Source organism: Neophocaena asiaeorientalis, unplaced genomic scaffold (genome assembly GCF_003031525.2).
Source record: "Neophocaena asiaeorientalis asiaeorientalis breed wild unplaced genomic scaffold, Neophocaena_asiaeorientalis_V1.1 scaffold162, whole genome shotgun sequence".
In the NCBI taxonomy this organism is placed as follows: Eukaryota; Metazoa; Chordata; class Mammalia; order Artiodactyla; family Phocoenidae; genus Neophocaena; species Neophocaena asiaeorientalis.
In genome coordinates this window covers 3,841,066-3,867,442 of record NW_020172637.1, presented here as the reverse complement: position 1 = coordinate 3,867,442, position 26,377 = coordinate 3,841,066, and the positions used below count along the sequence as shown (strand labels likewise).

General features: G+C 41.6%; 1 protein-coding gene across 1 annotated transcript in view; it reads left to right on the top strand.

Moving 5' to 3' along the window:
* ARFGEF3 (ARFGEF family member 3) overlaps window positions 1–26,377 on the top strand; it is a 176,542-nt gene that overhangs the window by 43,207 nt on the left and 106,958 nt on the right. Inside the window, exons 4-5 of the mRNA XM_024739413.1 lie at window positions 2,716–2,847; window positions 25,623–25,691. Coding sequence (XP_024595181.1) covers window positions 2,716–2,847; window positions 25,623–25,691 — 201 coding nt within the window. The remainder of the gene's footprint in view (window positions 1–2,715; window positions 2,848–25,622; window positions 25,692–26,377) is intronic.

Here is a 26,377-nt window from a genome sequence, read left to right as displayed (position 1 = left end):
AAAAAAAAAAAAAAAAAAAAAAAAAAAAAAAAAAAGAATGGGAGTTTGTTTTGACCTGCCACTATGTTCCCTTTTCTTTAGTAGTATATAGATTTTCCATTTAGTTCATCCTTTTTTAACCCTCAAACACTCTAAGTTACAGTATCATGTTTTCAATAATCGTGGGAACTTCACTGATCTGGGGGGCAGGGAGTCTTCCTCTCAGCATCCCTTGTGACCTCCCATTAACTTAGGCATTTTTTAAGAGCTTTCTAGTCTTTATCACTTTAGGTAAAAACAGGTTTGTATATAAACTAACTCTGGGCTGCCCTACCTATATTACAGGAGAGTCAAAAATCTCTTTTGAGAGAATACCTCAGAGATATTGTGGGTTCAGTTCCAGACCACCATAATAAAGCAAATATTAGAGTGAGCCACATGAAGTTTTTGATTTTCCAGTGCATATAGAAATTATGTTTACACTATACTGTAGCCTCTTAAGTGTGCAAATAGCATTATGTCTAAAAAAATGTACATACCTTAATTAAAAAATACCTTATGGGTAACAAATGCCAACATCATTTGATCCTTCAGTCAGCTGTAGCAGTAACATCAAAGATCACTGATCACAGATCATCGTAACAAATACAGTAATAATGGAAAGGTTTAAAATATTACCAGAATTACCAAAATGTGACAGAGACACGATGTGGGCAAACGCTATTGAAAAAATGGGGCCAGTAGACTCGATTGACGCACGGTTGCCACAAACCTTCAATTTATAAAAAACACAGTACCTGTGAAGTGGAGTAAAGCTAACTGCAATAAAATGAGGTATAGCTGTATAGACAAATTCAGGGAGTCCTAAGAAGAAGGTTTAAAATACTTGTTTTCCGGATCTGCAGTGACATTCAGCTAGAAGAGGGAGTCATTACCCTGGATGAATCAGAATTCCAGAAGTTCTTCATGGCTGCGACCCTATACTGCATCGGACAAGGACAAATTTAATAGGGATAAATATAAAATCCATCCTACACTGGGGTCTCAAAAACCAATTGCCCCAGGACAGAATAGGGAAGAACAGCTTAACTGCAGCCCTTGTGAATGGGACGTTTCTGGGTGAGTCAGCACAGAACGTGCTGTGACTTAGAACTAAGCTAATTTGATCTGAGAATGGGATTAAACTTCTGCATTACTGTTTTTTGTTTGGTTTTAGGCAATAAACAGATTTAATTATCTTACACAACTAGAATTATAGAGATAAGCAATTCCAGGTTTGGAATAGGAAAGCAATGGTGCCACCAAAGACCGCATTTCTTTCTTTCCCCTCTGCCATCTTTTTCTTCTTCTTCTTCTTAAAAGACTCATTTTAGAGCAGTTTTAGGTTTAGAGTAAAATTGAGAGGAAGATGCAGAAATTTCCCATATACTCCCTCCCCCCACACATGCATAGCCTCCCACAGCATCAACATCACTCCCAGAATGGTACTTTTTTTTTTTAACCAAGGATGAACCTACGTTGACACATCATAATCACCCAAAGTCCATATATTTACCTTCATATGCACTGTCGGGTGCCCCCGCTCTGGACCAGAAGACCACCCTTGAAGTGTTACATGCGCACTGGAGGCCACATGTTAAGGAGGAGAGAACATCCGATGGCTCCCGAGGAGGTTTAGTGTGAAGAAGAGATTTAGGTGGACTTCATAGCTGACTTGAGATATTTTAGAAGCTTAATCTGCGTGACTCCCGGGACAGATGAGGGCATAGAGGTGGCAGGCAGTGGGGGTTTTGGTACAATCTCAGAAAGAATTTTATGAAAAGTAAGAATTGTTCTCACATAGAGGAGAGCTGTCCTGCAAGATGTAATGACTTCTGGGAAACCTCATGAAAGTGACTGTCGTCTTGTGTAGGTTTTTGTGGGATTGATTTTCTGATGGAATGGTATTAAGATTTGTAGATTCATGAATAATTCCTGGGTAAATGACAGCTCACGTTAGGAAGTACAAAGGTAAATATTTGAAAAATTAACTCGTCTCCAGGACCTTCTCCTTTCCTGTGGCAAAGCTACATTCAGAACGGGCAAGTGTAGGCCTTCCCTGGTGGCGCAGTGGTTAAGAATTCGCCTGCCATTGAAGGGGACACGGGTTCAAGCCCTGGTCTGGAAAGATCCCACATGCCGTGGAGCAACTAAGCCCGGGTGCCACAACTACTGAGCCTGCACTCTAGAGCCCGCGTACCTAGAGCCCGTGCTCCGCAACAAGAGAAGCCACTGCAATGAGAAGCCCAAGCACTGCAATGAAGAGTAGCTCCCGCTCACTGCAACTAGAGAAAGCCCGCGCGCAGCAACGAAGACCCAACGCAGCCAAGAATATAACAGATTAAAAACTTAAAAAAAAAAAGGCAAGTGTGAATGTTGTGAGGGGCTACATTCCCCTTGGCACATTTGTCCTCCGTCCCCACCAGCCAAATGACCTATTTGGCTACCACGTTAAAACTGCACTTCATAAAATTTAGAGTGAATTATCTAATAGCAAGAAAAAGCCTCTGCTAAAAACCGTTTACCAAAGGCTTGGTGCATTTTTCTTTTTAATGGCACATAGCAGCAGCTCCTCCTAATGGCCTCCAGCTATATGCCTCCACAGTAAGAAACATTATCCTCAGTACATGCTAAGCTACAACAGAATGAGGCAGCAGGGGAAAGCCTATCTGATCACTGCCTTGTGCCTCTTTACAGAAGCTTCTGGCGGAAGAGAGGTTTGTATCCATGGAAACAGACTCTGATGAGAAGCAGCTGCTCAATCAGATCCTGAACACCGTGAAAGTGACGCCTTCCCTCCACGAAGACCTGCAGGTGGAAGTGATGAAGGTGGGTTGGACGTGGCTCCCGGTTTGCGTCACTGGGACGGGAACAAACGCTGATGCTCCCGCCCTCATTGTTATCCTGAAAACGCCTCCGCGTGGTGGTTTGGAATACATGGTTATTATCCTCGCTTAGGATGCCCTAGAATAACCTTGATCGTTGAACGGAAATGACAACGATCATTTCTGTTCAACGTAAGTAAAAAGGTACGATTTCAATAAATCCGTAAGATTTTTGGCCTCATCTTGCGTATCAAATGTTGTTAGCAAATGTTTTTGTGACCGTTTGAGAGAATGTATGTGAGTAGTTGCAGCTTGGGGTAGATCTGATCATTCTAGGCATTCTGCCTGCCTGTATATGGTAAAACAAAGACCTAATGATGTTTTGACATATACTAAGGTTATAGAATAGTCAGTTTAAGGGAAGGGAGACCATCCTTGGGAGCCATATCAGAATCACAGCTTTATTTCCATCCTCAAATTATGTGAACCTTATCTCCCACATGGGATAGCGTCTCTGCCATCCCTTTCCCCCCTTTTTTCCCTCCTGTGAGTGAACAGTGAGTTGGGCAGAAAAGGATGGAAATCTCTATCCCAGAACAGCAGCCTGGTCAGAGTAACACAGCTGGAACCCATGAGGTGGCTTTTGATCACGTCATCTGTCCATTTCCTCCCTAGAGGAGTGTGTGTAGAGAAATGTGTAAGAGTAGTTGCTGTCATATAATGGTTGATTTCTTCCTGGAAATGCACTGAAGGATTTTTATCTTCGATAAGAGATGTCACTTTTCCAGCTTTCAGTTTCTCCATTGAGAAGAGAAAAGATCAACTTCAATCATGACATTGTCTTAATGCCCTGCGTCTCCCCCTAGCCCTGTTGGTAGGTAATTTAGTGTAGTGATTAAGAGCTCAGACTTGGAAGCCAGCCTGTCTGGCTTTGAATACTTATTCACTTCCTAGTTGGATTTCCTTGGACAGATTCCTGAACCACTCTGTGCTTTGGTCTCCTCATCTGGAGAAAGGGGGAAATAGAAGCACCTACCCAATAGGACTATTGTGAGGATTAAGTAAGGTGCTAGTTGTAAGGAATTTAGCACAGTATCTGGCCCAAAGCAAGTGCTTTAGAAGTGTTGTACGTGACTATTTCTATTCCTACTACTTCTGCTACCACTGTGTACTGCTGCGGAGTCATAATCTCAGTGGGTGGGTCTAGGAATATTGTTACACACAGTAAACACTGAGAATCTCTGAGCTAACTGATCTTTAAGCTCTCATTGACTTTAACTCTCTTTGATTCTGGAATATCCAGTTTTGCCTTATCCTTTGACATACATTGGGCAGCTGTGCATTCCTAGGAACCGAAGAGTAACTGCCTCTTAGATTTGTTTTACTTTTCTGCTACCTCTGTGCCACCATTGAGAGAGGCAAGGCCGACTGCCATATTCATCGCTTTTATGACTTTCAAGTCTAGCCTGTTGATCCTTCTTCCACTAATAGGTCTCCAAATACTGGAGGTTGAGTGTTGATGTCATACTAAGAGACACACCTTACAGATTTCATATTATTCTGGAAATTCTCCCAGGAATACAGCTTTTCATGGAAAATAGGAATTTGTATTAAAAATTAAAATGAGAAAGTACCTATTCTTCTAGGAGCTATGGCAGGATGTTTAATGGTTATGTCAACAGAAACACCTGTTTTAAAAACTTACACTTGCTTTCTAATTCCAGCCCAGTGGTGCCTTCTGCTAGCCTTGCTGAGGACAGGAGTTGACACATGTTAGCTCTGCTGGAAATCCTGGAAAGCCTGTCTTAATGGACTTTCTAATGATACTATACTATACTGTGGTACTTGTAGTTAATGTCTGGGAAGATCAGACATTGTCAGAAAAAAAGAAAAATAATAATCTGGGCTGCCATTCTTCATAATTAGATATCCAAAAGATTTTTAAAACATAAGGGGCTTTGGTACATGCTACTGTTTTTAAACATTTAAACATTGTTGGTATTGGGGAAAAAATATTTCAATTCACGATAAACCTAGCCTTAACATAGTTTTTTTGTAGTATGCTTTTATTTTAGACAAACATTTTTGGCCAAGCAGCTAGGAAATTAATGATGAGAAAACTGTACTTTACAGTAATACTATTATTATTTTTAACATCTTTATTGGAGTATAATTGCTTTACAATGGGGTGTTTGTTTCTGCTTTATAACAAAGTGAATCAGTTATACATATGTCCCCATATCTCTTCCCTCTTGCATCTCCCTCGCTCCCACCCTCCCTATCCCACCCCTCTAGGTGGTCACAAAGCACCGAGCTGATCTCCCTGTGCTATGCGGCTGCTTCCCACTAGCTATCTATTTTATGTTTGGTGTGTATGTATGTCCATGCCACTCTCTCACTTTGTTCCAGCTTACCCTTCCCCCCACCCCATCCTCAAGTCCATTCTCTAGTAGGTCTGCATCTTTATTCCTGTCTTGCCCCTAGGTTCTTCATGACCATTTTTTTTTTCTTAGATTCCATCTATATGTGTTAGCATACGGTATTTGTTTTTCTCTTTCTGACTTGCTTCACTCTGTATGATAGTATCTAGGTCCATCCACTTCACTACAAATAACTCAGTTTCATTCCTTTTTATGGCTGAGTAATATTCCGTTGTATATATGTGCCACATCTTCTTTATCCATTCATCTGTTGATGGATACTTCGGTTGCTTCCGTGTCCTGGCTATTGTAAATAGAGCTGCATTGAACATTTTGGTACATGACTCATTTTGAATTATGGTTTTCTCAGGGTATATGCCCAGTAGTGGGATTGCTGTGTCGTATGGTAGTTCTATTTTTAGTTTTTTAAGGAACGTCCATACCGTTCTCCATAGTGGCTGTATCACTTTACATTCCCACCAACAGTGCAAGAGGGTTCCCTTTTCTTCACATCCTCTCCAGCATTTACTGTTTGTAGATTTTTTGATGATAGCCACTCTGACCGCTGTGAGGTGATATTTCATTGTAGTTTTGATTTGCATTTCTCTAATGATTAGTGATGTTGAGCATTCTTTCATATGTCTGTTGGCAATCTGTATATCTTTGGAGAAACGTCTATTTAGGTCTTCTGCCCATTTTTGCATTTGGTTGTTTATTTTCTTGATACTGAGCTGCATGAGCTGCTTGTAAATTTTGGAGATTAATCCTTTGTCAGTTGCTTCATTTGCAAATATTTTCTCCCATTCTGAGGGTTGTCAATTCATCTTTTTTATGGTTTCCTTCTTTTTTTCTTGATAAGTCTGGCTAATGGTATATCAATTTTGTTTATCTTCTCAAAGAACCAGCTTTTAGTTTTATTGATCTTGGCTATCATTTCCTTCTTTTCTTTTTCATTTATTTCTGATCTTTATGATTTCTTCTGTTAACTTCGGAGTTTTTTTGTTCTTCTTTCTCTAATTGCTTTAGGTGTAAGGTTAGGTTGTTTATTTGAGATGTTTCTTCTTTCTTAAGGTAGGATTGTATTGCTATAAACTTCCTTCTTAGACTGCTTTTGCTGCATCCCATACTTTTTGGATTGTTGTGTCTTCATTGTCATTAGTCTCTAGGTATTTTTTGATTTCCTCTTTGATTCACCTTCAGTGATTTCTTGGTTATTTAGTAATGTGTTGTTTAGCCTCCATATGTTTGTGTTTTTTACATTTTTTTTCCCTGTAATTCATTTCTAATCTCATAGCGTTGTGGTCAGAAGAGATGCTTGATATGATTTCGATTTTCTTAAATTTAGTGAGGCTTGATTTGTGACCCAAGATGTGATCTATCCTGGAGAATGTTCCATGCACACTGCTGTTTTTGGATGGAATGTCCTATAAATATCAATTAAATCTATCTGGTCTATTGTGTCATTTAAAGCTTCTGTTTTCTTATTTATTTTCATTTTGGATAATCTGTCCATTGGTGAAAGTGGGGTGTTGAAGTCCCCTACTATGATTGTATTACTGTCGATTTCCCCTTTTATGGCTATTAGTATTTGCCTTATGTATTGAGGTGCTCCTATGCTGGGTGCATAAATATTTACAATTGTTATATCTTCTTCTTGGATTGATCCCTTGATCATTATGTAGTGTCCTTCTTTGTCTCTTGTAATAGTCTTTGTTTTAAAGTCTATTTTGTCTGATACGAGAATTGCTACTCCAGCTTTCTTTTGATTTCCATTTGCATGGACTATCTTTTTCCATCCCCTCACTTTCAGTCTGTATGTGTCCCTAGGTCTGAAGTGGGTCTCTTGTAAACAGCATGTATACGGGTCTTGATTTTGTATCCATTCATCCAATCTGTATCTTTTGGTTGCAGCAGTTAATCCATTTACATTTAAGGTAATTATTGATATGTATGTTCCTATTACCATTTTCTTAATTGTTTTGGGTTTATTACTCTAGGTCTTTTCCTTCTCTTGTGTTCCTGCCTAGAGAAGTTCCTTTAGCATTTGTTGTAAAGCTGGTTTGGCGGTGCTGAATTCTGTTAGCTTTTGCTTGTCTGGAAAGGTTTTAATTTCTCCATCAAATCTGAATGAGATCCTTGCTGGGTAGAGTACTCTTGGCTGTAGGTTTTTCTCCTTCATCACTTTAAATATGTCCTGCCACTCCCTTCTGGCTTGCAGAGTTTCTGCTGAAAGATCAGCTGTTAACCTGATGAGGATTTCCTTTTGTGTTATTTTTCCCTTGCTGCTTTTAATATTTGTTCTTTGTATTTAATTTTTGATAGTTTGATGATATGTGTCTTGGCATGTTTCTCCTTGGATTTATCCTGTATGGGACTCTCTGTGCTTCCTGGACTTGATTAACTATTTTCTTTCCCATATTAGGGAAGTTTTCAACTATAATCTCTTCAAATATTTTCTCAGTCCCTTTTTCTCTTCTTCTTTTGGGACCCCTATAATTCGAATGTTGGTGCGTTTATGTTGTCCCAGAGGTCTCTGAGACTGTCTTCAATACTTTTCATTCATTTTTCTTTATTCTGCTCTGCAGTAGTTATTTCCACTATTTTATCTTCCAGATCACTTATCCATTCTTCTGCCTCAGTTATTCTGCTATTGATCCCTTCTAGAGAATTTTCAGTTTCATTTGTTGTGTTGTTCATTACTGTTTGTTTGCCCTTTAGTTCTTCTAGGTCCTCGTTAAACGTTTCTTATATTTTCTCCATTCTATTTCCAAGATTTTGGATCATCTTTACTATAATTATTCTGAATTCTTTTTCAGGTAGACTGCCTATTTTCTCTTCATTTGTTAGGTCTGGTAGGTTTTTGCCTTGCTCCTTCATCTGTTGTGTGTTTTCCTGTCTTCTCATTTTGCTTAACTCACTGTGTTGGGGGTCTCCTTTTCACAGGCTGCAGCTTCGTAGTTCCTGTTGCTTTTGGTGTCTGTCCCCAGTGGCTAAGGTTGGTTCAGTGGTTTGTGTAGGCTTCCTGGTGGAGCAGATTAGTGCCTGTGTTCTGGTGGATGAGGCTAGATCTTGTCTTTCTGGTGGGCAGGTCCACCTCTGGTGGTGTGTTTTGGGGTGTCTGTGGCCTTATTATGATTTTAGGCAGCCTCTGTGCTAATGGATGGGGTTGTGTTCCTGTTTTGCTAGTTGTTTGGCATAGGGTGTCCAGCACTGTAGCTTGCTGGTCGTTGATTGGAGCTGGGTCTTGGCATTAAGATGGAGATCTCTGCGAGATTTTCACCGTTTGATATTATGTGGAGCTGGGAGGTCTCTTGTGGACCAGTGTCCTGAACGTGGCTCTCCCACCTCAGTGGCACAGCCCTGATGCCTGGCTGTAGCACCAAGAGCCTGTCCACATGGCTCAGAATAAAAGGGAGGGAAAAAAAAAGAAAGAAGGTAAAATAAAATAATATAAAGTTATTAAAATAAAAAATAATTAAGAAAAAATATTTTTTAAGTAATAAAAAAAAATGGACAGATCCCGAGGACAAATGGTGAAAGCAAAGCTATACAGACAAAATCACACACAGAAGCATACACATACACACTCACAAAAAGAGAAAAAGGGAAAAAATATATATATATTGTTGCTCTCAAAGTCCACCGCCTCAATTTGGGATGATTCGTTGTCTATTCAGGTATTCCACAGATGCAGGGTACATCAAGTTGGTTTTGGAGATTTAATCCGCTGCTCCTGAGGCTGCTGGGAGAGATTTCCCTTTGTCTTCTTTGTTTGCACAGCTCCCGGGGTTCAGCTTTGGATTTGGCCCCGCCTCTGCGTATACGTTGCCTGAGGGCGTCTGCTCTTCGCTTAGAGAGGACGGGGTTAAAGGAGTGGCTGATTCGGGGGCTCTGGCTCACTCAGGCCGGGGGGGAGGGAGGGGCACGGAGTGTGGGGCGAGCCTGCGGCGGCAGAGGCTGGCGTGATGTAGCACCAGCCTGAGGCGCGCCGTGCGTTCTCCCGGGGAAGTTGTCCCTGGATCCCGGGACCCTGGCAGTGGCGGGCTGCACAGGCCCCTGGGAGGGGTGGTATGGATAGTGACCTGGGCTTGCACACAGGCTTCTTGGTGGCGGCAGCAGCAGCCTTAGCGTCTCATGCCCGTCTCTGGGGTCCGTGCTGATAGCCGCTGCAGCTTGCGCCCTTCTCTGGAGCTCCTTTAAGCGGCGCTCTTAATCCCCTCTTCCTCGCGCAGCAGGAAACTAAGCGGCAAGAAAATGTCTCTTGCCCCTTAGGTCCAGACATCTTCCCCGACTCCCTCCCGGCTAGCTGTGGCGCATTAGCTACCTTCAGGCTGTGTTCACGCCGTCAACCCCAGTCCTCTCCCTGGGATCCGACCTCCGAAGCCCGAGCCTCCGCTCCCAGCCACGCCCGCCCCAGCCGGTGAGCAGACAAGCCTCTCGGGCTGGTGAGTGCCGGTCGGCACCGATCCTCTGTGCGGGAATTTCTCCGCTTTGCTCTCCGCACCCCTGTTGCTGTGCTCTCATCCGTGGCCCCGAAGCTCCCCCGCTCCGCCACCCTTAGTCTCCGCCCGCGAAGGGGATTCTAGTGTGTGGGAACCTTTCCTCCTTCACAGCTCCCTCCCACTGGTGCAGGTCCCGCCCCTATCCTTTTGTCTCTGTTTATTCTTTTTTCATTTGCCCTACCCAGGTACGTGGGGACTTTCTTGCCTTTCGGGAGGTCTGAGGTCTTCTGCCAGCGTTCAGTAGGTGTTCTGTAGGAGTTGTTCCACGTGTAGATGTATTTCTGATGTATTTTTGGGGACGAGGGTGATCTCCGCGTGTTACTCTTCCGCCATCTTTAAGCTCTCTCTCCAGTAATATTATTATTAACATCAGATGAAACTTTGGAGTTGGTGGTCTGACTGTGATAACCCACAAGTGAGGGCTCCACTTTAAATCTCCATTTCTGAGATTTAAATTACTCATTTGGGCCTAAAGATATACACAACTTCTAGCACATGGGGCTTATAAATAAGTTTTATACCCTCTCTCCATGCATGAGGAATTTGTATACCAACTTTAGTCATCTTCACACGTGTGCACCCTTTTATCTTATAATTTTGTAATGCTTGTGATGACCCAAGTAAACACTTTAAAATAAGTCCTTGTTTTGCTAATATCATTATCACATTAAAATGCTTTTACCACTCTTCCTCCCAGAAATTACAGACACACACACGCATAATATGTATATATAGAGAGAGACAGAGAGAATATGAATTGGATGAGTCCTCAGATGGAAAGACTGGATTCCCATTATATATGAAGGGTATATTAATTTATTCTTGGTGCTTCTATGTAACTCATTCTGATAATAAATTATCTGAACTAGATATTTCTTGTAAAAATTCTCTAGTCATTTTATAGAAATAGATTGTAGGAAAATCTTTTAAAGTGTTATGTGGTAGGCATTTTCACATGTTGGTCTGAGTATACTATTTAGGAGAGATAAAGCCACACCCTGCAGTTTTTATTTGTCTCTCCAACCATGGCATAGTACATTTTTATGACAAATCCTACGTGCTGTTTTTCAAAAAGCTGAATCGTACATTTTACTCACATGTTGCTATCTGCTAGTGTTTATAAACATGAGAAATTGAGCCATGTCACATTCTTAGAAGCGTTGTAGCAATTGTATTAAATTCCTGGGGAGAAAATAACATGGTTCCCTCTTTTAGAGATTTCCCTGAGATTAAACAGAAAGTAGCTAATAATGAAACCCAAGATTCTGATGGTAGTGTTCTCATTAAGAAAGAAGGCCCTAGAATTTCAATTGGAGGGTTAAAAAATGTCAATGATACTTGCTTCTGACAAATTCAATAGGGATGAGGTTAGATCACTTAGTTATGCTGTCTAACAGGAGGGGGAGAAAAGGCAACTTTGATTTATTGAAATGGCTGTGGAACCCAAATAAAAATTTTACCGCTGAGCAAGTAGAGTGTCAGAACTGTAGATAATGAGGAAGAAGGTTTCTCTGAAGATGCATTACCTTTGAAATGGATTAGTAGATGGCAGGGAGCCACTTAATATTTATTTAGGTTAAATACTTGTTCGCTTTGGTAACATTTTTCCCGTGGTGTGTGCCATTTCCGTAAATGCCATGCAGACTTCATAGGAGCCAGGTACATAACTAATGACACCTGACTAGAGCAATTAGGACTTTTTTCTCCTTCTTTCTGATGGATAATCTTTAGTGATGTTATTAACTGATACAGCTGGCTGACTCTTCAAAGAAAGGAGGGAATTGCGGCTGGCCTTCTGCCTCTGTAAGCATGTTAGAGATGTGAGCATCCTGTCTGGGGAGGGCAGCCGGCTTTGTTGGTAAGGAAGGATGTGATGCTGGATACTGAGCAAGCATTTGATGAGCGTTCTGTTTTTGGACATCCTATTTTATGTGAGTCTTTAGATAATATAATTGAATATTGGTGGAATGCTTTACATTTTCAAAGGAGAAATGACAGGGACCAATTATTTAACATTTATTATGCATTAGACACTGTTAAATACATTCACACTAAGATCACACAGCTAGTGAAATGGCAGGACTAGTATTTGAATTGTAATTCGGCCTAGGCTCAAACCTGTTTTCTTAAACAGTAGGTTACCTTGTCTTCTAAGTCTATCCTGAAAGACGTAGATGGTTGTCATTACTATCCGCATTTTACAGATGATTGAATAGAAAAGATCAGTTACAGGCTAATAAGGGGCAAAGCTAGGAGTGGCTCAAAGTCCTGTGTGTTTTCTGTTTCCTTCCATGACAGTGTATTCGCTCACTAGTTCTGTGAGCTAGATTCAAATATAAAGAAAGAATCCAAGTCTCTTTCCCGTCAAATTAGCTCATGTCTCTGGGTGTGTATGTGTGTGTGTGTGATAGAGTTGGGGGAAGGAAGAGAATATCATTGAGGTATTTTTATATTTTATAACAAAAGCCAACCAAACATCTATAGAAAATGTAAAGCGGAGAGACTAGTGGAGAAGGAGCTTACTAACTGTAGGGCTGCTAGACCTAAGCTTCGGGATTTCCATTTAGAACCTGGTCCTACAGGGTACCAGCATGGCAGTCACCGCCTCGGTCTGAGAGTAAGAAACAGGCCAAATGGAAGGACCATTTCTAAATCTCCTCTCAGTAATGTTTTAATAGCAAAGTCTTATATTTGGACCATTTACTCAAATGGTTAGTTTTTATATCCCTAATTCTGGGCATTTGATCTTCTAGAGTGCCTTATGGAAGGAATGATCATTAGTAAAATTTGAAGGGGAAATGGTTGAATTGTCCTGCCTTCTCATAAGCAAGGAGAAATCCCTTCTTAGTCTAAAGCTACCAACTTAGAAGATTTGCAGCAATCTCTGGTATGAACAAAAAATCTGGTGTTTGATGAAAAATGTTTAATTTAGAATATACCATTATTGGAGGTTAGCTACATGCTTACATATTATTTCCATGCTTAATGCAGGGAAGTATCTAAAACGTGGTTCTGTGAACTAAATGGTTCTCAAAGAGCCCTCCCTCTTCCTGCTGCTAAGATCAAATGTTGATCATCTTTTTCCTTTGTACGCATATAGAGAAAATTCTAAGTTTTCCTCCCAGACTTCTTTACCCTTTGGTATGACTGCATTAGACAGACAATAAAAATATATGAAAAAGTCAGAAGCAAACAATTGAAAACTGAGAAAAGTGATTTTCCATTAAATACTTTGTGCATTATTTGTTTAGATGAAGCTATTTTCATCTTATCTATTAATTTCCCTTTTTTTAAAGCAAGCACCACCATTTTCAATGCCATGCCCTTTGAATATATTTGAGAGCAACTCTGCTAAGTATTTTTAAACTTTTCCCCATGATTTTTGTTAAAGCAAGTATAAATGCAGAGCCCTGTGGTATTTACTGTGGATGTTCTAGAATTCCTAGAGTGGGGAGATCCTCCAATTTTTTCGATCATTTACTGCACAAATACTTGATCTCTTCCTGTCAGGCACTGTGCTAGGCACAGAAGATCCTATGGTGAAGAAAACAAAACCAGACAAAAAAAGAATCTTTGTTTGGAGGCTAGTGTTGGAGATAGAAGTCAGTGAAATAGATAAATACATGTAAACTGTGATAAATATAAGGAAAGAAAAATTTAGAAAAGTGTATTTATAATAGACCCTGCTGGAGGGCAGATGAAGAGGACAGAGAAGGCTGTTCTTAAGAAGTGACATTTTTAAAACAAATAGGATCGAAAGCATAAGGAAGAATCAGGTAGGCAAGGATAGGGTTGGAGAAAGGGAAGAAAGGAAGGCTGTATTAGTTAGGATTCATTTCAGCTGAAACAAGGCAGAAATTTGTTTTTTCTTTTGCACTACCTTAGGCCAGTATTGGCTGAACCCCATTATCAGAGACTCTTGTATCTTGGATTATGTTTCTCCAGGTTGTGAAACACAAGGGCTCCCCGTTTCCTGCCAAAACGTCTACATTCCAGCCAACTGGCAGGAGGAAGGTGATGCAGGACACTTCTGCTTCTCTCCCATTGGCCAGGACTCAGTTATATGGCAACAGTTGTAAGGAAGGCTGGAAAGTGTAGTCTTTATTTTGGGCAGCCATGTGCCCAGAATTCTATTCTTGAAAAAGACGGGGATACTGCTGAGAGAGAGCTGGCAGTCAGCCACCATCACTTATCACGTGAGAATCATAGTCTAGTTTCTTTCCCTCAGTTAGAGGCAGCTGGTACATCATTCCCTCCACCACCTGCTGCTTTTTTTTTTTTTTTTACTGCACTTTCCTCAGAGGGAAGGGATGATGATGCGTTCAGAGAGGTATGAGGTTAGCTAAGGCCGTGGCTTATTCAGGGAAACTGCATATGCTGTGGCTTATTCAGGGAAACTACATATCATAATTTCTCCAACTAGTTAGTCCTAAACTCAACTCAGGCATAGTGGAAAAGTTCACTAGTTAGTAAGTGAAAACTAATTACATATTATTAGTATTGTTTTTATCCCTTTGGTGCCTAACAGAGCATCTGGCATATGGCTTACTAATTGCTTGCTAATTTAGTTACTGACTAATGGAGAGAGGGAAACACATGTGGTGGTTTCCAGTGGCCCACCAGAATAATTGACAAAAGAAGCCAAACTCAATAATCTGAGTTCAAAGATGAGAAAGATCAACATGTATTCACACTTTAGAATTAAAGTAACCTCATACATAATCAGATCCTTCTTTTTATAGGTAAATTGAAGCTGGAGTGGTTCAGTTACTTGGCTGGGCTTACACAGTTGTTGGTAGCAGAGTTGCTTTTTCAATCATTTGTGTTTTTCTGGAAAGGCATTGTAACAAGGCTGGGAGTTGATATGGCTCACGGGCCCAGCCGCTCCGCGGCATGTGGGACCTTCCCGGACCAAGGCACGAACCCGTGTCCCCTGCATCGGCAGGCGGACTGTCAACCACTGTGCCACCAGGGAAGCCCCCGATCTGCTTTTTGGATGTGTGGTTTTAGAAGAAAACTGTGCATCCTTGTTTAACTGCAAGGCAAATGTGAGTAATATGGCTTCTGAAAAAGAGTGAAACATCATGAGAGACTAGAAATCTCTTAGAGTAGATAGGAATTCATTGAGGAAACTTTTAAGTGGCCAAGTGTGTCTGGGAGAAAGAATGGCTTTGTGTAACTGTCCTATGAAACAGTCTTTGGACTCTATTGTTTTTAAACTTCTTGTTACTTTTCTTCTTTTCAAAATACCTGGTAGCAGAGTGGTAAGAGCACAGCTTCTCAAGCTAGAATGCCTGGTGACCTTGAGAAAGCTATTTATCTGCCTCAGTTTTCTGATCATTAAAATGCAAATAATATTAATATTATTGTTATAGTGACTCTTAAATGAGTTAATATAAAAGAAGTGTCTAGAACAGTGCATGGCATAGGGTTGGTGTTAGCTTTCATTTTTGTTAGTTATTAGAAAAGAGTATGTGTGTCATGATAAAATGAACACTTCTGAACTCACTCAAATTATGAACCAGAACATTAGAAGTACCATTGTGTTATGTGTTTCTTCTTGTCTCTTTTCTTCCTCTATAGCCCCTTCCTATACAGCCTATAACAGGGTAATTTTCTTCTATAGTAAAGGAAGGGAGAAAAGAAAAGAAACTATATATATTTCTGATTCCTGAAAAGGGACCTCATCATATTTACTATTGTCGAATTGTAGCTTCCTTGCTTAAAAGAGGAATTTTGTAAATTATATATCTATTATCCACCTAGATATATTTAGGGTTCTAACCAATAGCCATGATCCCATGGTCTACAGAAAACATCCCACCATTTATCTGTGCAAATAAGTTCCTATTTTGTCCTACTAGGCAGAGTTCATACGATTTGGATATTCTACAAGAGTTTTATAATTATTAAATGTTTAACATATAGAGAATCAAGTTGTCTTTAGCCCTTTACAAACTGTCTCAAGAGGCTTTGTTGCTCATTTCTCTAAGCATCGAGTATAAAACTATCAAAAGCCTCATGCGTATAATATAGACAGACGATCTGAGATGAGGCACCCATTCTGTGGAGACTCTCAGAGGGAAAGAGAGAAGGAAGTGTAAGGGTGTTATCCGGAACACACTGATGAAATTAACTTCTTAAAAATCTAACTGTGAGATTAGGTCAAAATAAATTTGCTACAGTTAAACTAGAAAAGATAATTCATTGGACTTTTTTTTTTTTTACTTTATTTCATTGTCTGTGAATATATTTACATTACCAACAATATATAAAACTTTATAGTATTAAAAGCAAAACCAAGACAAGGATTTATAATCTAATAGGAAAAAGATAAAGATGTGCACAATTACCATAATTCAAGATAGTTGCATATGCTATAGCAGAAGAAAAGTTCAATGGGAAAATTCAGAAGGAAAACCCACATTCAACTGGGGGTTTCAAGGAGGGGATACTGTTTGAGTTGGACTTTGAAAGGTGTTTGGAATTCAGTTCATTATATATATTGGGAGGGAGGCTGGACATTCTTGGTAGAGGAAAAGTCTTGGAGATGGAAAAGCACAGGGTGGAAACCCGGATTAGCGAGGGATAATGGTCACTGAGCCTGAAGGGGAGGTTGAAGCAGATTCTAGAGGGCTTGGTCAGAGTAAGTAAGTAGCCGGGAGTCTGTAGAGATTGGGGGGTCTTCAGAGTAGCAAGAAAGTGACATGTTCAGAGCTGGGTGTTAGATGTTGAAGGTGGGGGGAAGGGGAAAGTGTTTTGCAGGATGCTTGGAGAATCAGCAGAGCCAAGTCCGAGGCACTGGCGAGATGGCTCATTGTGAGAGCCAGGTTGGAGGGGACAGGAGGGGTGCCCCGCAGCTGAGTGCAGAAAAGTGCCGCTGAGCACACTGAGGGGATTTGCAGTAGCTGGTGATGGGCGGGGGCATAGGCGGTGAGTAGGTGAGAAGGGGAAAATCCAAGATGATATCAAGACTTGCAGCTAGAGTTTCTGGCTGAATGATGGATTTTAAGGGGCTAACTTAGGAGAGAGATGGTGAATTCATATTGTCAGATATCAAAGAGTTACAATATTTTAAAAGAATAAACACAAGGAGTTTCACATTACAGGCTTTCCAAAATAGAAAGCATTCATTGTAGATTTCATCACTGTGACTGACTTCTGTATATGCGTTTCTAATCATATTGATTTATGTGTTTACAGTTACATTCACTGTGTATATATGATTTTATTTTTTGCTTTTCATTTAACTTTAGATTAAGCATTTCCCACACGGCTATATTTATCCCCTCACAGATAATTTTAATGGTTGCATAATTAAGAATTTTAGAGCAGGAAGAAGTGTTAAGCTGTTTACCATGTTGGAGACTTAGTATGGTTTATGTGATTTTCATGAAATTGCATATATCATTTCTGATGTTTATAAGCTGAAATTAAGGTTGGAAACTTGGGAGAAATATTGGCTCTAGAAATGCATTTGTGAGGCTTCTAGTTAGAGGTAAGAGTCATGAGAGTTTGCCAAGGAAGAGAGTTTAGAGGGAGAAGGTAAGAATAAGAACGATTGGATTATTTGTTCAAGCAAATTAGCTAAGTTCAAGTTCATTATAATTTAATATTTACATATTTTTCTACAGATATCACTGGTGTACTGTTTGCTAGAATTAGGTGCTAAGGGCACATCTGACGTGTATGTTGAATATTGAACTTCTTAGTAGTGGCCACAAATAAAGGCCAGGAAAGAACCCGAGACATGACCATAAACCAATAAGTAATTTGCAATGTTTTCCAAACCGGGGACTCATGAGCTCTAGAAAATTCTTCTACTGACTAAAAAAACCCTCTCAGAATAGCTATTTGCCAGAATTTGGGCAAGTTGAGCCAGAAAGTGATTTCTGTAATTACCTGTCACCTCAGCCTAATGTAAATCAATTTAAGTCACAAGTGGTAGACATTTCATGCACTAAAATAATTTGATTCATTTTCTGTGGATCAAAATAAAGATTGGGGTGTGGCTCAACAACAGCCTTGTTGTTACCTTCAGTTCAGGATCTCTGAAGCCCGGTGAAGGATCAGTGACTCACCCCAGGTCCCCTCTGGAAGTCCTGCATTCTGGCTCTGAGGCTTTTGGAAGCAGGGTGATGTAGAGATTCTCAGTTATATCCACAAGGCATGGGGTATAAATGACCTAAGAGTGGTTCTCAACAGGTGAGCATTTTGTACCCCAGGGAATATTTGACAATGTCTAGAGACGTTTTTTTTGGTTGTCACAACTGGGGGAGGGAGAGCCACTGCCATCTAGAGGTTATGGGGGCCAGGGATGCTGCTAAACATCCTATAATACACAGGAAAATCTCCCGTGAAGAGAATTATTTGGCCCCAAAATGTCGGTATTTCTGAGGTTGAGCAACTTTGATCAAGACAAGAAAAAAATGCTTATCTTTGGCCATCCACATTTTAAATTTAGACCATAGGAAGATGGCCTCTGAAATTCTCTGTTGACTTTGTGATACTGCACCCCCCAAACTAAAGATGTGTGCTCTGCCCTTCTGCTGTCTGCGGGAGACTGAGCCTGCTTTGTTGTTGACAGGTGCACCATGAGGGGAAGCATCTATTTCATGGCCGAGGTACGCTTTCAGCAGCACATAATCATAAGGCTGCACCCCCAGGAGGGGGGCAAGCCCTGCACACAAGAGAAAGGCATTTGGTGTCTCAGTATTCCTGTCCTTGTCACTGAATTTTCCATCCTTGTTTTTGCCAAATTTAACGGAGTTAAAAAAAAAAAAAAGAACTGGGCTGTTTCTCAAGAAAAGGAATTATGCAAATACATTTAAGTTTATGAATCTTCAAGCCAATATATATGAGAGGCCAGAAGGGAATGTGCATTAAATAACAAAGCAAAAATTTCAGCCAGAACCAGAGCTGGGGTTTGAAACGGTGCCTGGCATCAAGGATTTCCAGAGAGTTTGCTCCTCTTCAAATAAGGGAAAGACAAAGCCCCTGTGGGCTGTACTCAAATTTTGAGTTACTTTTTTGAGCTATAGTAGATTATTTGATTTATAAATAGCATCTGATATTTGGAGAAATGAAACTACAGTGACCTCAGGAAGCACTTACGTGTAAACTAAGCACTAATGTATATTTTAATAGTGTAAGGAAAAGAAGATTCCTGTTCATTCAACATGCCTCCGTGTCCCCAGTGTGCCTTAGGGTAGGTTGACTCCCACGGATTAGCTCACTTCTTGATGGTCTCCTCATCTTCCTCCCTGGGTTTTTCACTCCTTAATTATATGTGTTACAGCATAAACTTAGAGTTCTATTAAAGATGAGTATAGGGACTTGCCCGGTGGTCCAGTGGTTAAGACTCCACCTTCCAGTGCAGGGGGCACGGGTTCACTCCCTGCTTGGGGTACTGAGATCCTACAGGCCGTGAGGTGCAGCCAAAAAAAAAAAAGGAGTATAACATTACAAGTGTACTGTGTGTTAGACCCTGATATGCTTTTCAGAGTCCAGTGCATTTTCCCAGCCATCATGTTCATCACAACTTATTGTAATCCCTTGTTTTGTCACTGTCTTCGAAACCAGATGTTAGCTTTACAGAGCGCAAGGATCAGGGTATCTTTTTTAGTTCCTCCTGTATGCCCAACACCTAGCACTAGGCCTGACCCCTTGTCACACCTCAGTAAGAATTTGTGGAATGAATGAATGAATGGCAACCTGAGTAATGCAGCACAAGGGAGAGATAAAGTGGGAGTGCAGTTGCTATCCAGTAAGCTTAGGAATCACTTCTTTACTTCTTCATCCCCTGCAAATGGTCCTGTAGAGGACTCATTTGGAACTTTAGCAGAAATGAGCTCTTTGGCTCAGAAATCTTACATAAGTTACCAGTTACTGTGTTGAGTGCAAAAAAAATAGGTTCTCAGCAGAGAGTAACAGGTGTTCTATAAGTCTCACGGGAGATGCCCTCTGGTTGGTAGAGATGTTTTTCTCCCTGTCCTGCTTGAGGTCCTGCCAAATAGCTGGACCTCCTGAATGGGGACTCACTAAATTCTGATTACCCTAACGAGGTCAGCTGAAGCTCTAGTATTATTACCCATAAGGCTGCAAAAACTGCCTTTAGCCAGTCACACCACCTGGATCTGACGTTCAGATTCCCAGGACAATTTCCTTCTGTGTCACCGGCCTGTCTTATCACATTGCCTACACATTTTACAATGACTAGGCACACAGATGCACAGTCCCACTGAAACTCTGTGTAGTTGATTACTCATGTGGACAATGCATAGGAGGGATTGAGCGTGGACTGGGACTCACCACACCTCCCAGAGCCTGGCAAGGCACTATAAACATGGTGCGCATCAAAAAGTTAGACCTGGGCTTCCCTGGTGGCGCAGTGGTTGAGAGTCCGCCTGCCAACGCAGGGGACGCGGGTTCGTGCCCTGGTCTGGGAAGATCCCACATGCTGCGGAGCCTGTGCGTCCGGAGCCTGTGCTCCGCAACGGGAGAGGCCACAACAGTGAGAGGCCCGCGTACCGCAAAAAAAAAAAAGTTAGACCTTACTACCAAGGAGCTCATAAATCTAGTGGGCGGTGGAGAGGGCACCCAGATTTAAGTAGTATATCTAAACTGCTCCAAATAAATGCTATGGAATAAGCCTTTTGCGTTTTCTTCCCATTCTGGGATTAATTCACATCTGTAGAGTAATATTTATGTGACGGATTTTGAACAAGGTATATCTTTGTTCTCTTAAAACATGTTACTTTATTATCTAATATAAAGCTTTATGAAATATATGGGAATTGGGGTATATGAGAGATTTCAACCAGGTTGACTAGAATGGTAGGGAGTAGGTGGGGAGAGAACAGTGGTTGGGTGACACCCAGATTTCATATATGGGTGACCATTGCCTTCTATTTGTGAATTCCCTTCATCCCTTCACCAATGCACCCCAGTCAGTTCATTGCCACTGGAATGACTAGGCTCTGTCTTTAATTCATCTACAACATATTGTCTGCTTTATTGCTCTGATTTCTAGCTTGCCTCAGTACATCTAGTTTTTATTTGTTTGTCTATTTGTTTAGACTGTGCCATGTGGAATGCAAGGTCTTAGTTCCCTGACCAGGGATCAAACTCGTGCCCCCTGCTTTGGGAGCTTGGAGTCTTAACCACTGGACCACCAGGGAAGTCCCTACATCTAGTTTTAGTTGTGGTTTGTTGCCCCAACCAGCCCTAAAATAATCTGTGCAAAAGACTTAACATGGGGCATTTAAGTTGATGTGTAATAAGGTTCCAGCCAACCTTTTTAGCACCATCTCCAGCCTCTGCTTTCACACTTCATACCATTACTCACAACATTTCCTTTGCTTGGTACATCTGTCCCTCCCTTTTCTCTCCTGTATCAGTGTTTTGCTCACACATTATCTAATCTGTGAATTCTCTGCTCTCCGAAGTTGAGATGTCTTCTGACCTTAAGAATTATTATATACCTCACGGTTGCAGTAGCACTCACTATAGTCAGCCATGAAGTATAGTTGTACAAGTATTCATTTCTCCAATAGATGGTGAGTTTGTAATGGTAAAGATGGTGCTTGCTTTGTATTTGTGACCCCACAGCAATTAGAACCTTGGCAAATAACGCCTTGAATTGATTTGGGGCCTGAAAGGGAGAACATCAAGGAGAGAGGAAGTGGAGCTGGGTCAGAATGATGAGGGCTTTAGACAGTAGGAATTGGGGGCAGCGATACATAGTAGGATGAAGACTTGGAAAGATTTATACTTTTGAACGTGGATGATCTGATTGATTTTTTCTTTTGTTTTACTTAAAATGCATCTAATTATTTACACTGGAATGGCTGCCATGTGTTACATCAAATGGAGACTTGTTTAATCTCTATGAGAAGATAGCCTAGAGATATATGTACTGTGTGTACTCTTTTTTTAAAAAATTAATTAATTTTTGGCTGCACTGAGTCTTTGTTGCTATGCGCAGGCTTTCTCTAGTTGTGACGAGTGAGGGCTACTCTTCATTGCGGTGTGTGGGCTTCTCATTGCAGTGGCTTCTCTTGTTGCAGGGCACGGGCTCTAGGCGCACAGACTTCAGTAGTTGTGGCACGTGGGCTCAGTAGTTGTGGCTCACGGTTCCAGAGCTCAGGCTCAGTAGTTGTGGTGCACGGGCTTAGTTGCTCCGCAGCATGTGGGATCTTCCCCGACCAGGGCTCAAACCCGTGTCCCCTGCATTGACAGGCGGATTCTTAACCACTGCGCCACCAGGGAAGCCCCTCTTTTTTTTTTAAAAGTCATTTAATTAATTTTTCCTCTAAATATTCTTGTGAGGTGGGATGGGAATTTTAAAGATAAGGGGCTTAGAGGATGTAGGCAAATTCACAGCAATTAAATACTAAATCACATGCCACAGTCACGTTACTGAAACACTTGTGTTTTAGCCCTGACATCACAGTCCCTGCTCTGTCGTGATTGTGATCACAGGGCAGAATGAGCCTGATGGAGAAACCCCAATCATGACGATAAGATGCCCTTGCCTTGGGGAGAGGATCCATCCGGGGTTTTCCTGATGAGGAGTGCATACCTGTGATCTTGCACTTGTCATCATCATTTTTCCGCATCTGTCTCTCTGTATTCCTAATGTGGCTAAATGTTTCAGATTCTTATCACTTGGGCCCAATGCTTGCAATAAATCAGCTTCTCTTTCTCCTTTCCAGTCTAATCTGTTTTATCCAGTGTTTCTATACACATTTTTAATTGCAGGGTTGTTTCTTGTATATAGTAGCTATTCAGTTATTTTTTCATAATTGCGATTTTTATTAGCCTCTGTAATGATCGTGCCCTTTTTGTGGACGGTTTTGCACCTACTTTCCCCATCCTCTTGGCTTATTTATGGAGGCAGCACCAACCATCTAGATTGCAAGACGCTGCCTGTCACTCAAGTTCTTGCTGTTCAGTGATAATGTAGTCAGTATGCTTTAATGACCCTGTGAGGGATGTATTTTTAATGGAATTGTCCTCAATATTTAGGTGCTCCTGTTTTCCTTGAGGCCAACGTGCTCAGAATACCAGTCTAAACTTCTTACTCTTTCATTATGCAGTGGAAGTCAGACACTTGAAATTAATTTGCCGTCACCCTAAATTTCCTACACCCGGTCTGTGTTTGAATCCAGTGAATTAGTGCTTGCCAGGCTTTGGGCACCGTTTTTCCGTGTATCATTTGCAATAAGTCACTTCTGTCTGCTGCACCATCCTAGCTAGAAACTGGGGGCCCTTGATATGTCTTGGGAGTCATAGGCGGGCCATGGGCACCGTCAGCTCTGGAGTTAAAACCTGCTCTGCTTCCAGAAAAACAAGTTGTGTGAGCTTAAGGAGACGGCTTCATTATTATGCTTCACTTTCACTATTTTTTTTTGTTTTTAGTTTTTGCATAGAGCCCAGTGAGTCTTTGGATATTAGTGGCCAGACATTAGGTGTGGAGAGCCTGTTTTTCAATGATCCTTTGAAAAGGATCAGCATCAGTTGGGTGCAGGGATCTTCAGCTTCCTTCAGACTGTTGCTGTGAGGCCTTCCTCTACACTTGGCTGGCTTCCCGGTGGCAGAGTCCAGCCTCCTCTGTTCCCCTGAGAAGCTTGATTAGCAAATATGCCAACTCAGTGCCCTTCCCGAAGACCTCACCGTAGACACGGCTCCCACTTCCTCCAGCCTCTGTTGCATAAAGCAGCTCTTGTTCACAGAAAACTGGGTTGGCTTTTGAAAACTTCTTTCTTACCCTTGCATACCTTGTATGAATGCACGGAGCGATGGAAGGCAAGAAGTCGATCATTGGTCCTATAAGTAACATTATTAATTAGCCAGTTCAGACAAAAATTTGCCATGATTAGTTTCATATTGTAAGGTCTTGCCAGTTGCCAGCCTTTATTGTAATGACTTAAAAAACCAAGGGCCAAGATGGGCCACCTCAACTCCCCAGACCACCACCTACACCAGCCACTGTCTCATACCCTCCACCCACCTGCCGTGAAACATGACATAGAAAAAATAAAGAAGAAAGAGAAGCTGTGCAAGGTAGCAAGAAATCAAAGTACGAAAGCCTGAGGGCCTTTCAGATGCTCAGTGGATGTTATAGTCTAATGAGAAGATTATAAATAAGTAAATAAACCAATAATTTATGAGACTGGTGTTTGCTCTGAAGCAAGTGAAACAAGGAGCTGTGAGAGAGGCCATTTCAGAGAGAGTGTTCAGGGAGAGCCGCAGGCCTCTCTGAGGGGCGACATTTGAGTTGAGACCACCAAGAAGCCAAGAGATGAGCCACATGAGGAAAAAGCCTAGGAGGATCCCAGGATAGGAGGGTGTCAGGCAGAGATGCCATCAACTACAGAGGCATTAGAAGACATGGCCTCTCCCCAGGCGAAATTAGGACCTGGTGACACTGTTGTCCTCAGCTCTCATCCCTCTTTGCATGCCAGACTCCGACCCCCAAAGATAGTCAATCAAACAAAAGAAAGCCGTTTCCCATGAAGCCATGGGGCAGTAGTTCCCACAGTCCCCCTCTCTTGGCCAACGTGGCATTCAGACGATTTTTATCTCGAGTCAGCTCTTGGCTCTCAGGTGCCTTAAGGAACAAAAAATTGTGAATTTATTCTAACCTTGTGACTAAAATTGGCAAGAATCCCTTTTTCCTTCTTTAATTACCTACCTGTTTGCTTTCTCTAAAGGCGTGACTGTTCCTAGGGCTGGCCTGGCTGGTAACTAAGACTGAGCGGTTTAGGAGAGGTTCCTTGCTCCATGGGACAGTTACACTTTTTGATGTGCTGAGCAGTTGTATATCCTGTATTAGGTAAATTTGCTAGGCTTCAGCGCTCTTTCACGAGTTAGGCAGAACCAGGTGAGAAACATCCTCAGGCTGCCACTGACAGGCCGAGCTGCAGGCATGACGTGGCTGTTGGGTTTGGGGATCAAGGAGCAGACATCAGCAATTTCATGTCTGGGACCACCGGCGAGATAATTTGCAGCATCAGAAGCCAAATGGGCAGGGGAGCATCTAGCCTTTTATCTATAAAATTAGAAGCAATTCTTAAAATGCCCTGGGCTTTTATTGATCTATTCCCTAATAGCTCTACAAGTAGAGAGTGGAATTTTTAGTGGTCTTTAAAGATCTTGTAAATGTCATCGACTCACTGTCTGTGTAACTTGGAGAATATGGGGAATCTGGAACTAATAAATAAGCCCCAGGCGGTGTACTGGGGTAAATAAAGAAGGAAAGAAGAAAGTGCCCATAAAAGAATGTCTAATCCCATGTGGATCTGGGAAGGCGACAGGAACAGAAAAATACAGTGACGCTCCGGTCTAGGAAGATGTAGAGACAGTATTGCATGGTCAGTCAGGGCATGGAGTCAGATTACTTGGGTTCAGATCTCAGCTCCACAGCTGGTACCTGCGTGACTTTGGCAGCTTATTTAATCATTCGGAGATGCAGTGTCCTTATCAGTAAAATGAGGGCAGTAATAATGACGCTTACTAAAAATATCAGTCTAGGTAGTTCATGTACAGGACCTAGCAGTGAGCCTGGCCATTTGGTTTTCTTTATTATTGGACAGACCTGGAGTTGAAGAAAGCCATCTCTGGCCAGGCTTACAATGCTTCTTCCTTTTACAAGTATTAGTCTCTATTTTATTGGGCAATGTGTGGTCACTAATTAGAGAGCAGTGGGTGGGATGGAAAGAAACGTATGAAAAGCAAAGAGTGAAAGAGTCATAAAAAACAGGACTGCACTAATAACATGTAAAGTGGAAATTTATTTCTAAATTTTTACTTCCTTCTCTCTTCCTTCCTCCTCTGCCTCCTGGCTGTTAAAGGTTTTACTCTGCATAACCTACACCCCAACCTTTGACCTGAATGGGAGCGCAGTGCTGAAGATCGCGGAGGTGAGTATCCGTTTTCCCCAGACGCTCAAGTGCTGCTTGTGTGTGCTGTCTGCTCACAGCTGCTTTACCCCGACCTGGGATAAATGCTGGGGTGGGGCCAAGCCGCAGCAGTGGGGTGAGCCCTTCTCTGATCATTATTGTGGGGAATTTCCACTATGGAGTTGATCTGTGGGAAGCAGGCTATGTGGGCCACCATCCTTAGTCGGTGCTCTGCATGTTTTGGTTTGCTTGACTTGAGGCTTTAGCCATGGAAATAACAGTACCGGTTCTCCCGACGCTGCTACACCTAGGTATTGCACTTACTATTTTTCCTAAGATTGATGGAAGAGAATTTGATTTTTTTTTAATGGTTTTTAAGAAACCACGTGTGAGATTTAGAGGAGATGTTTATTGATTAAATTGCATCCCCATCTCCTAAACCCTGATGAATGCATTTTGTAACGATCATTGGAAAGCCTTCTCTTTTCCATCTGTGTTGCAGCCTAGAGTAATATGTGCCTTCAGCACTCCCTGCAGTATGTCCAACAGAAAACTTGCTTTCTTGAATGTCTGGCATATGCCTTTGGCTTTTGGAGACAGCATCATTCCAAAGCTGTACTTTACTATGCTTAGAATGAATTACCTGCCACTTCTTGAAAAGAGTATCTTCAGGATTTGTATGTTTTGACAAGACTACACACATAGAC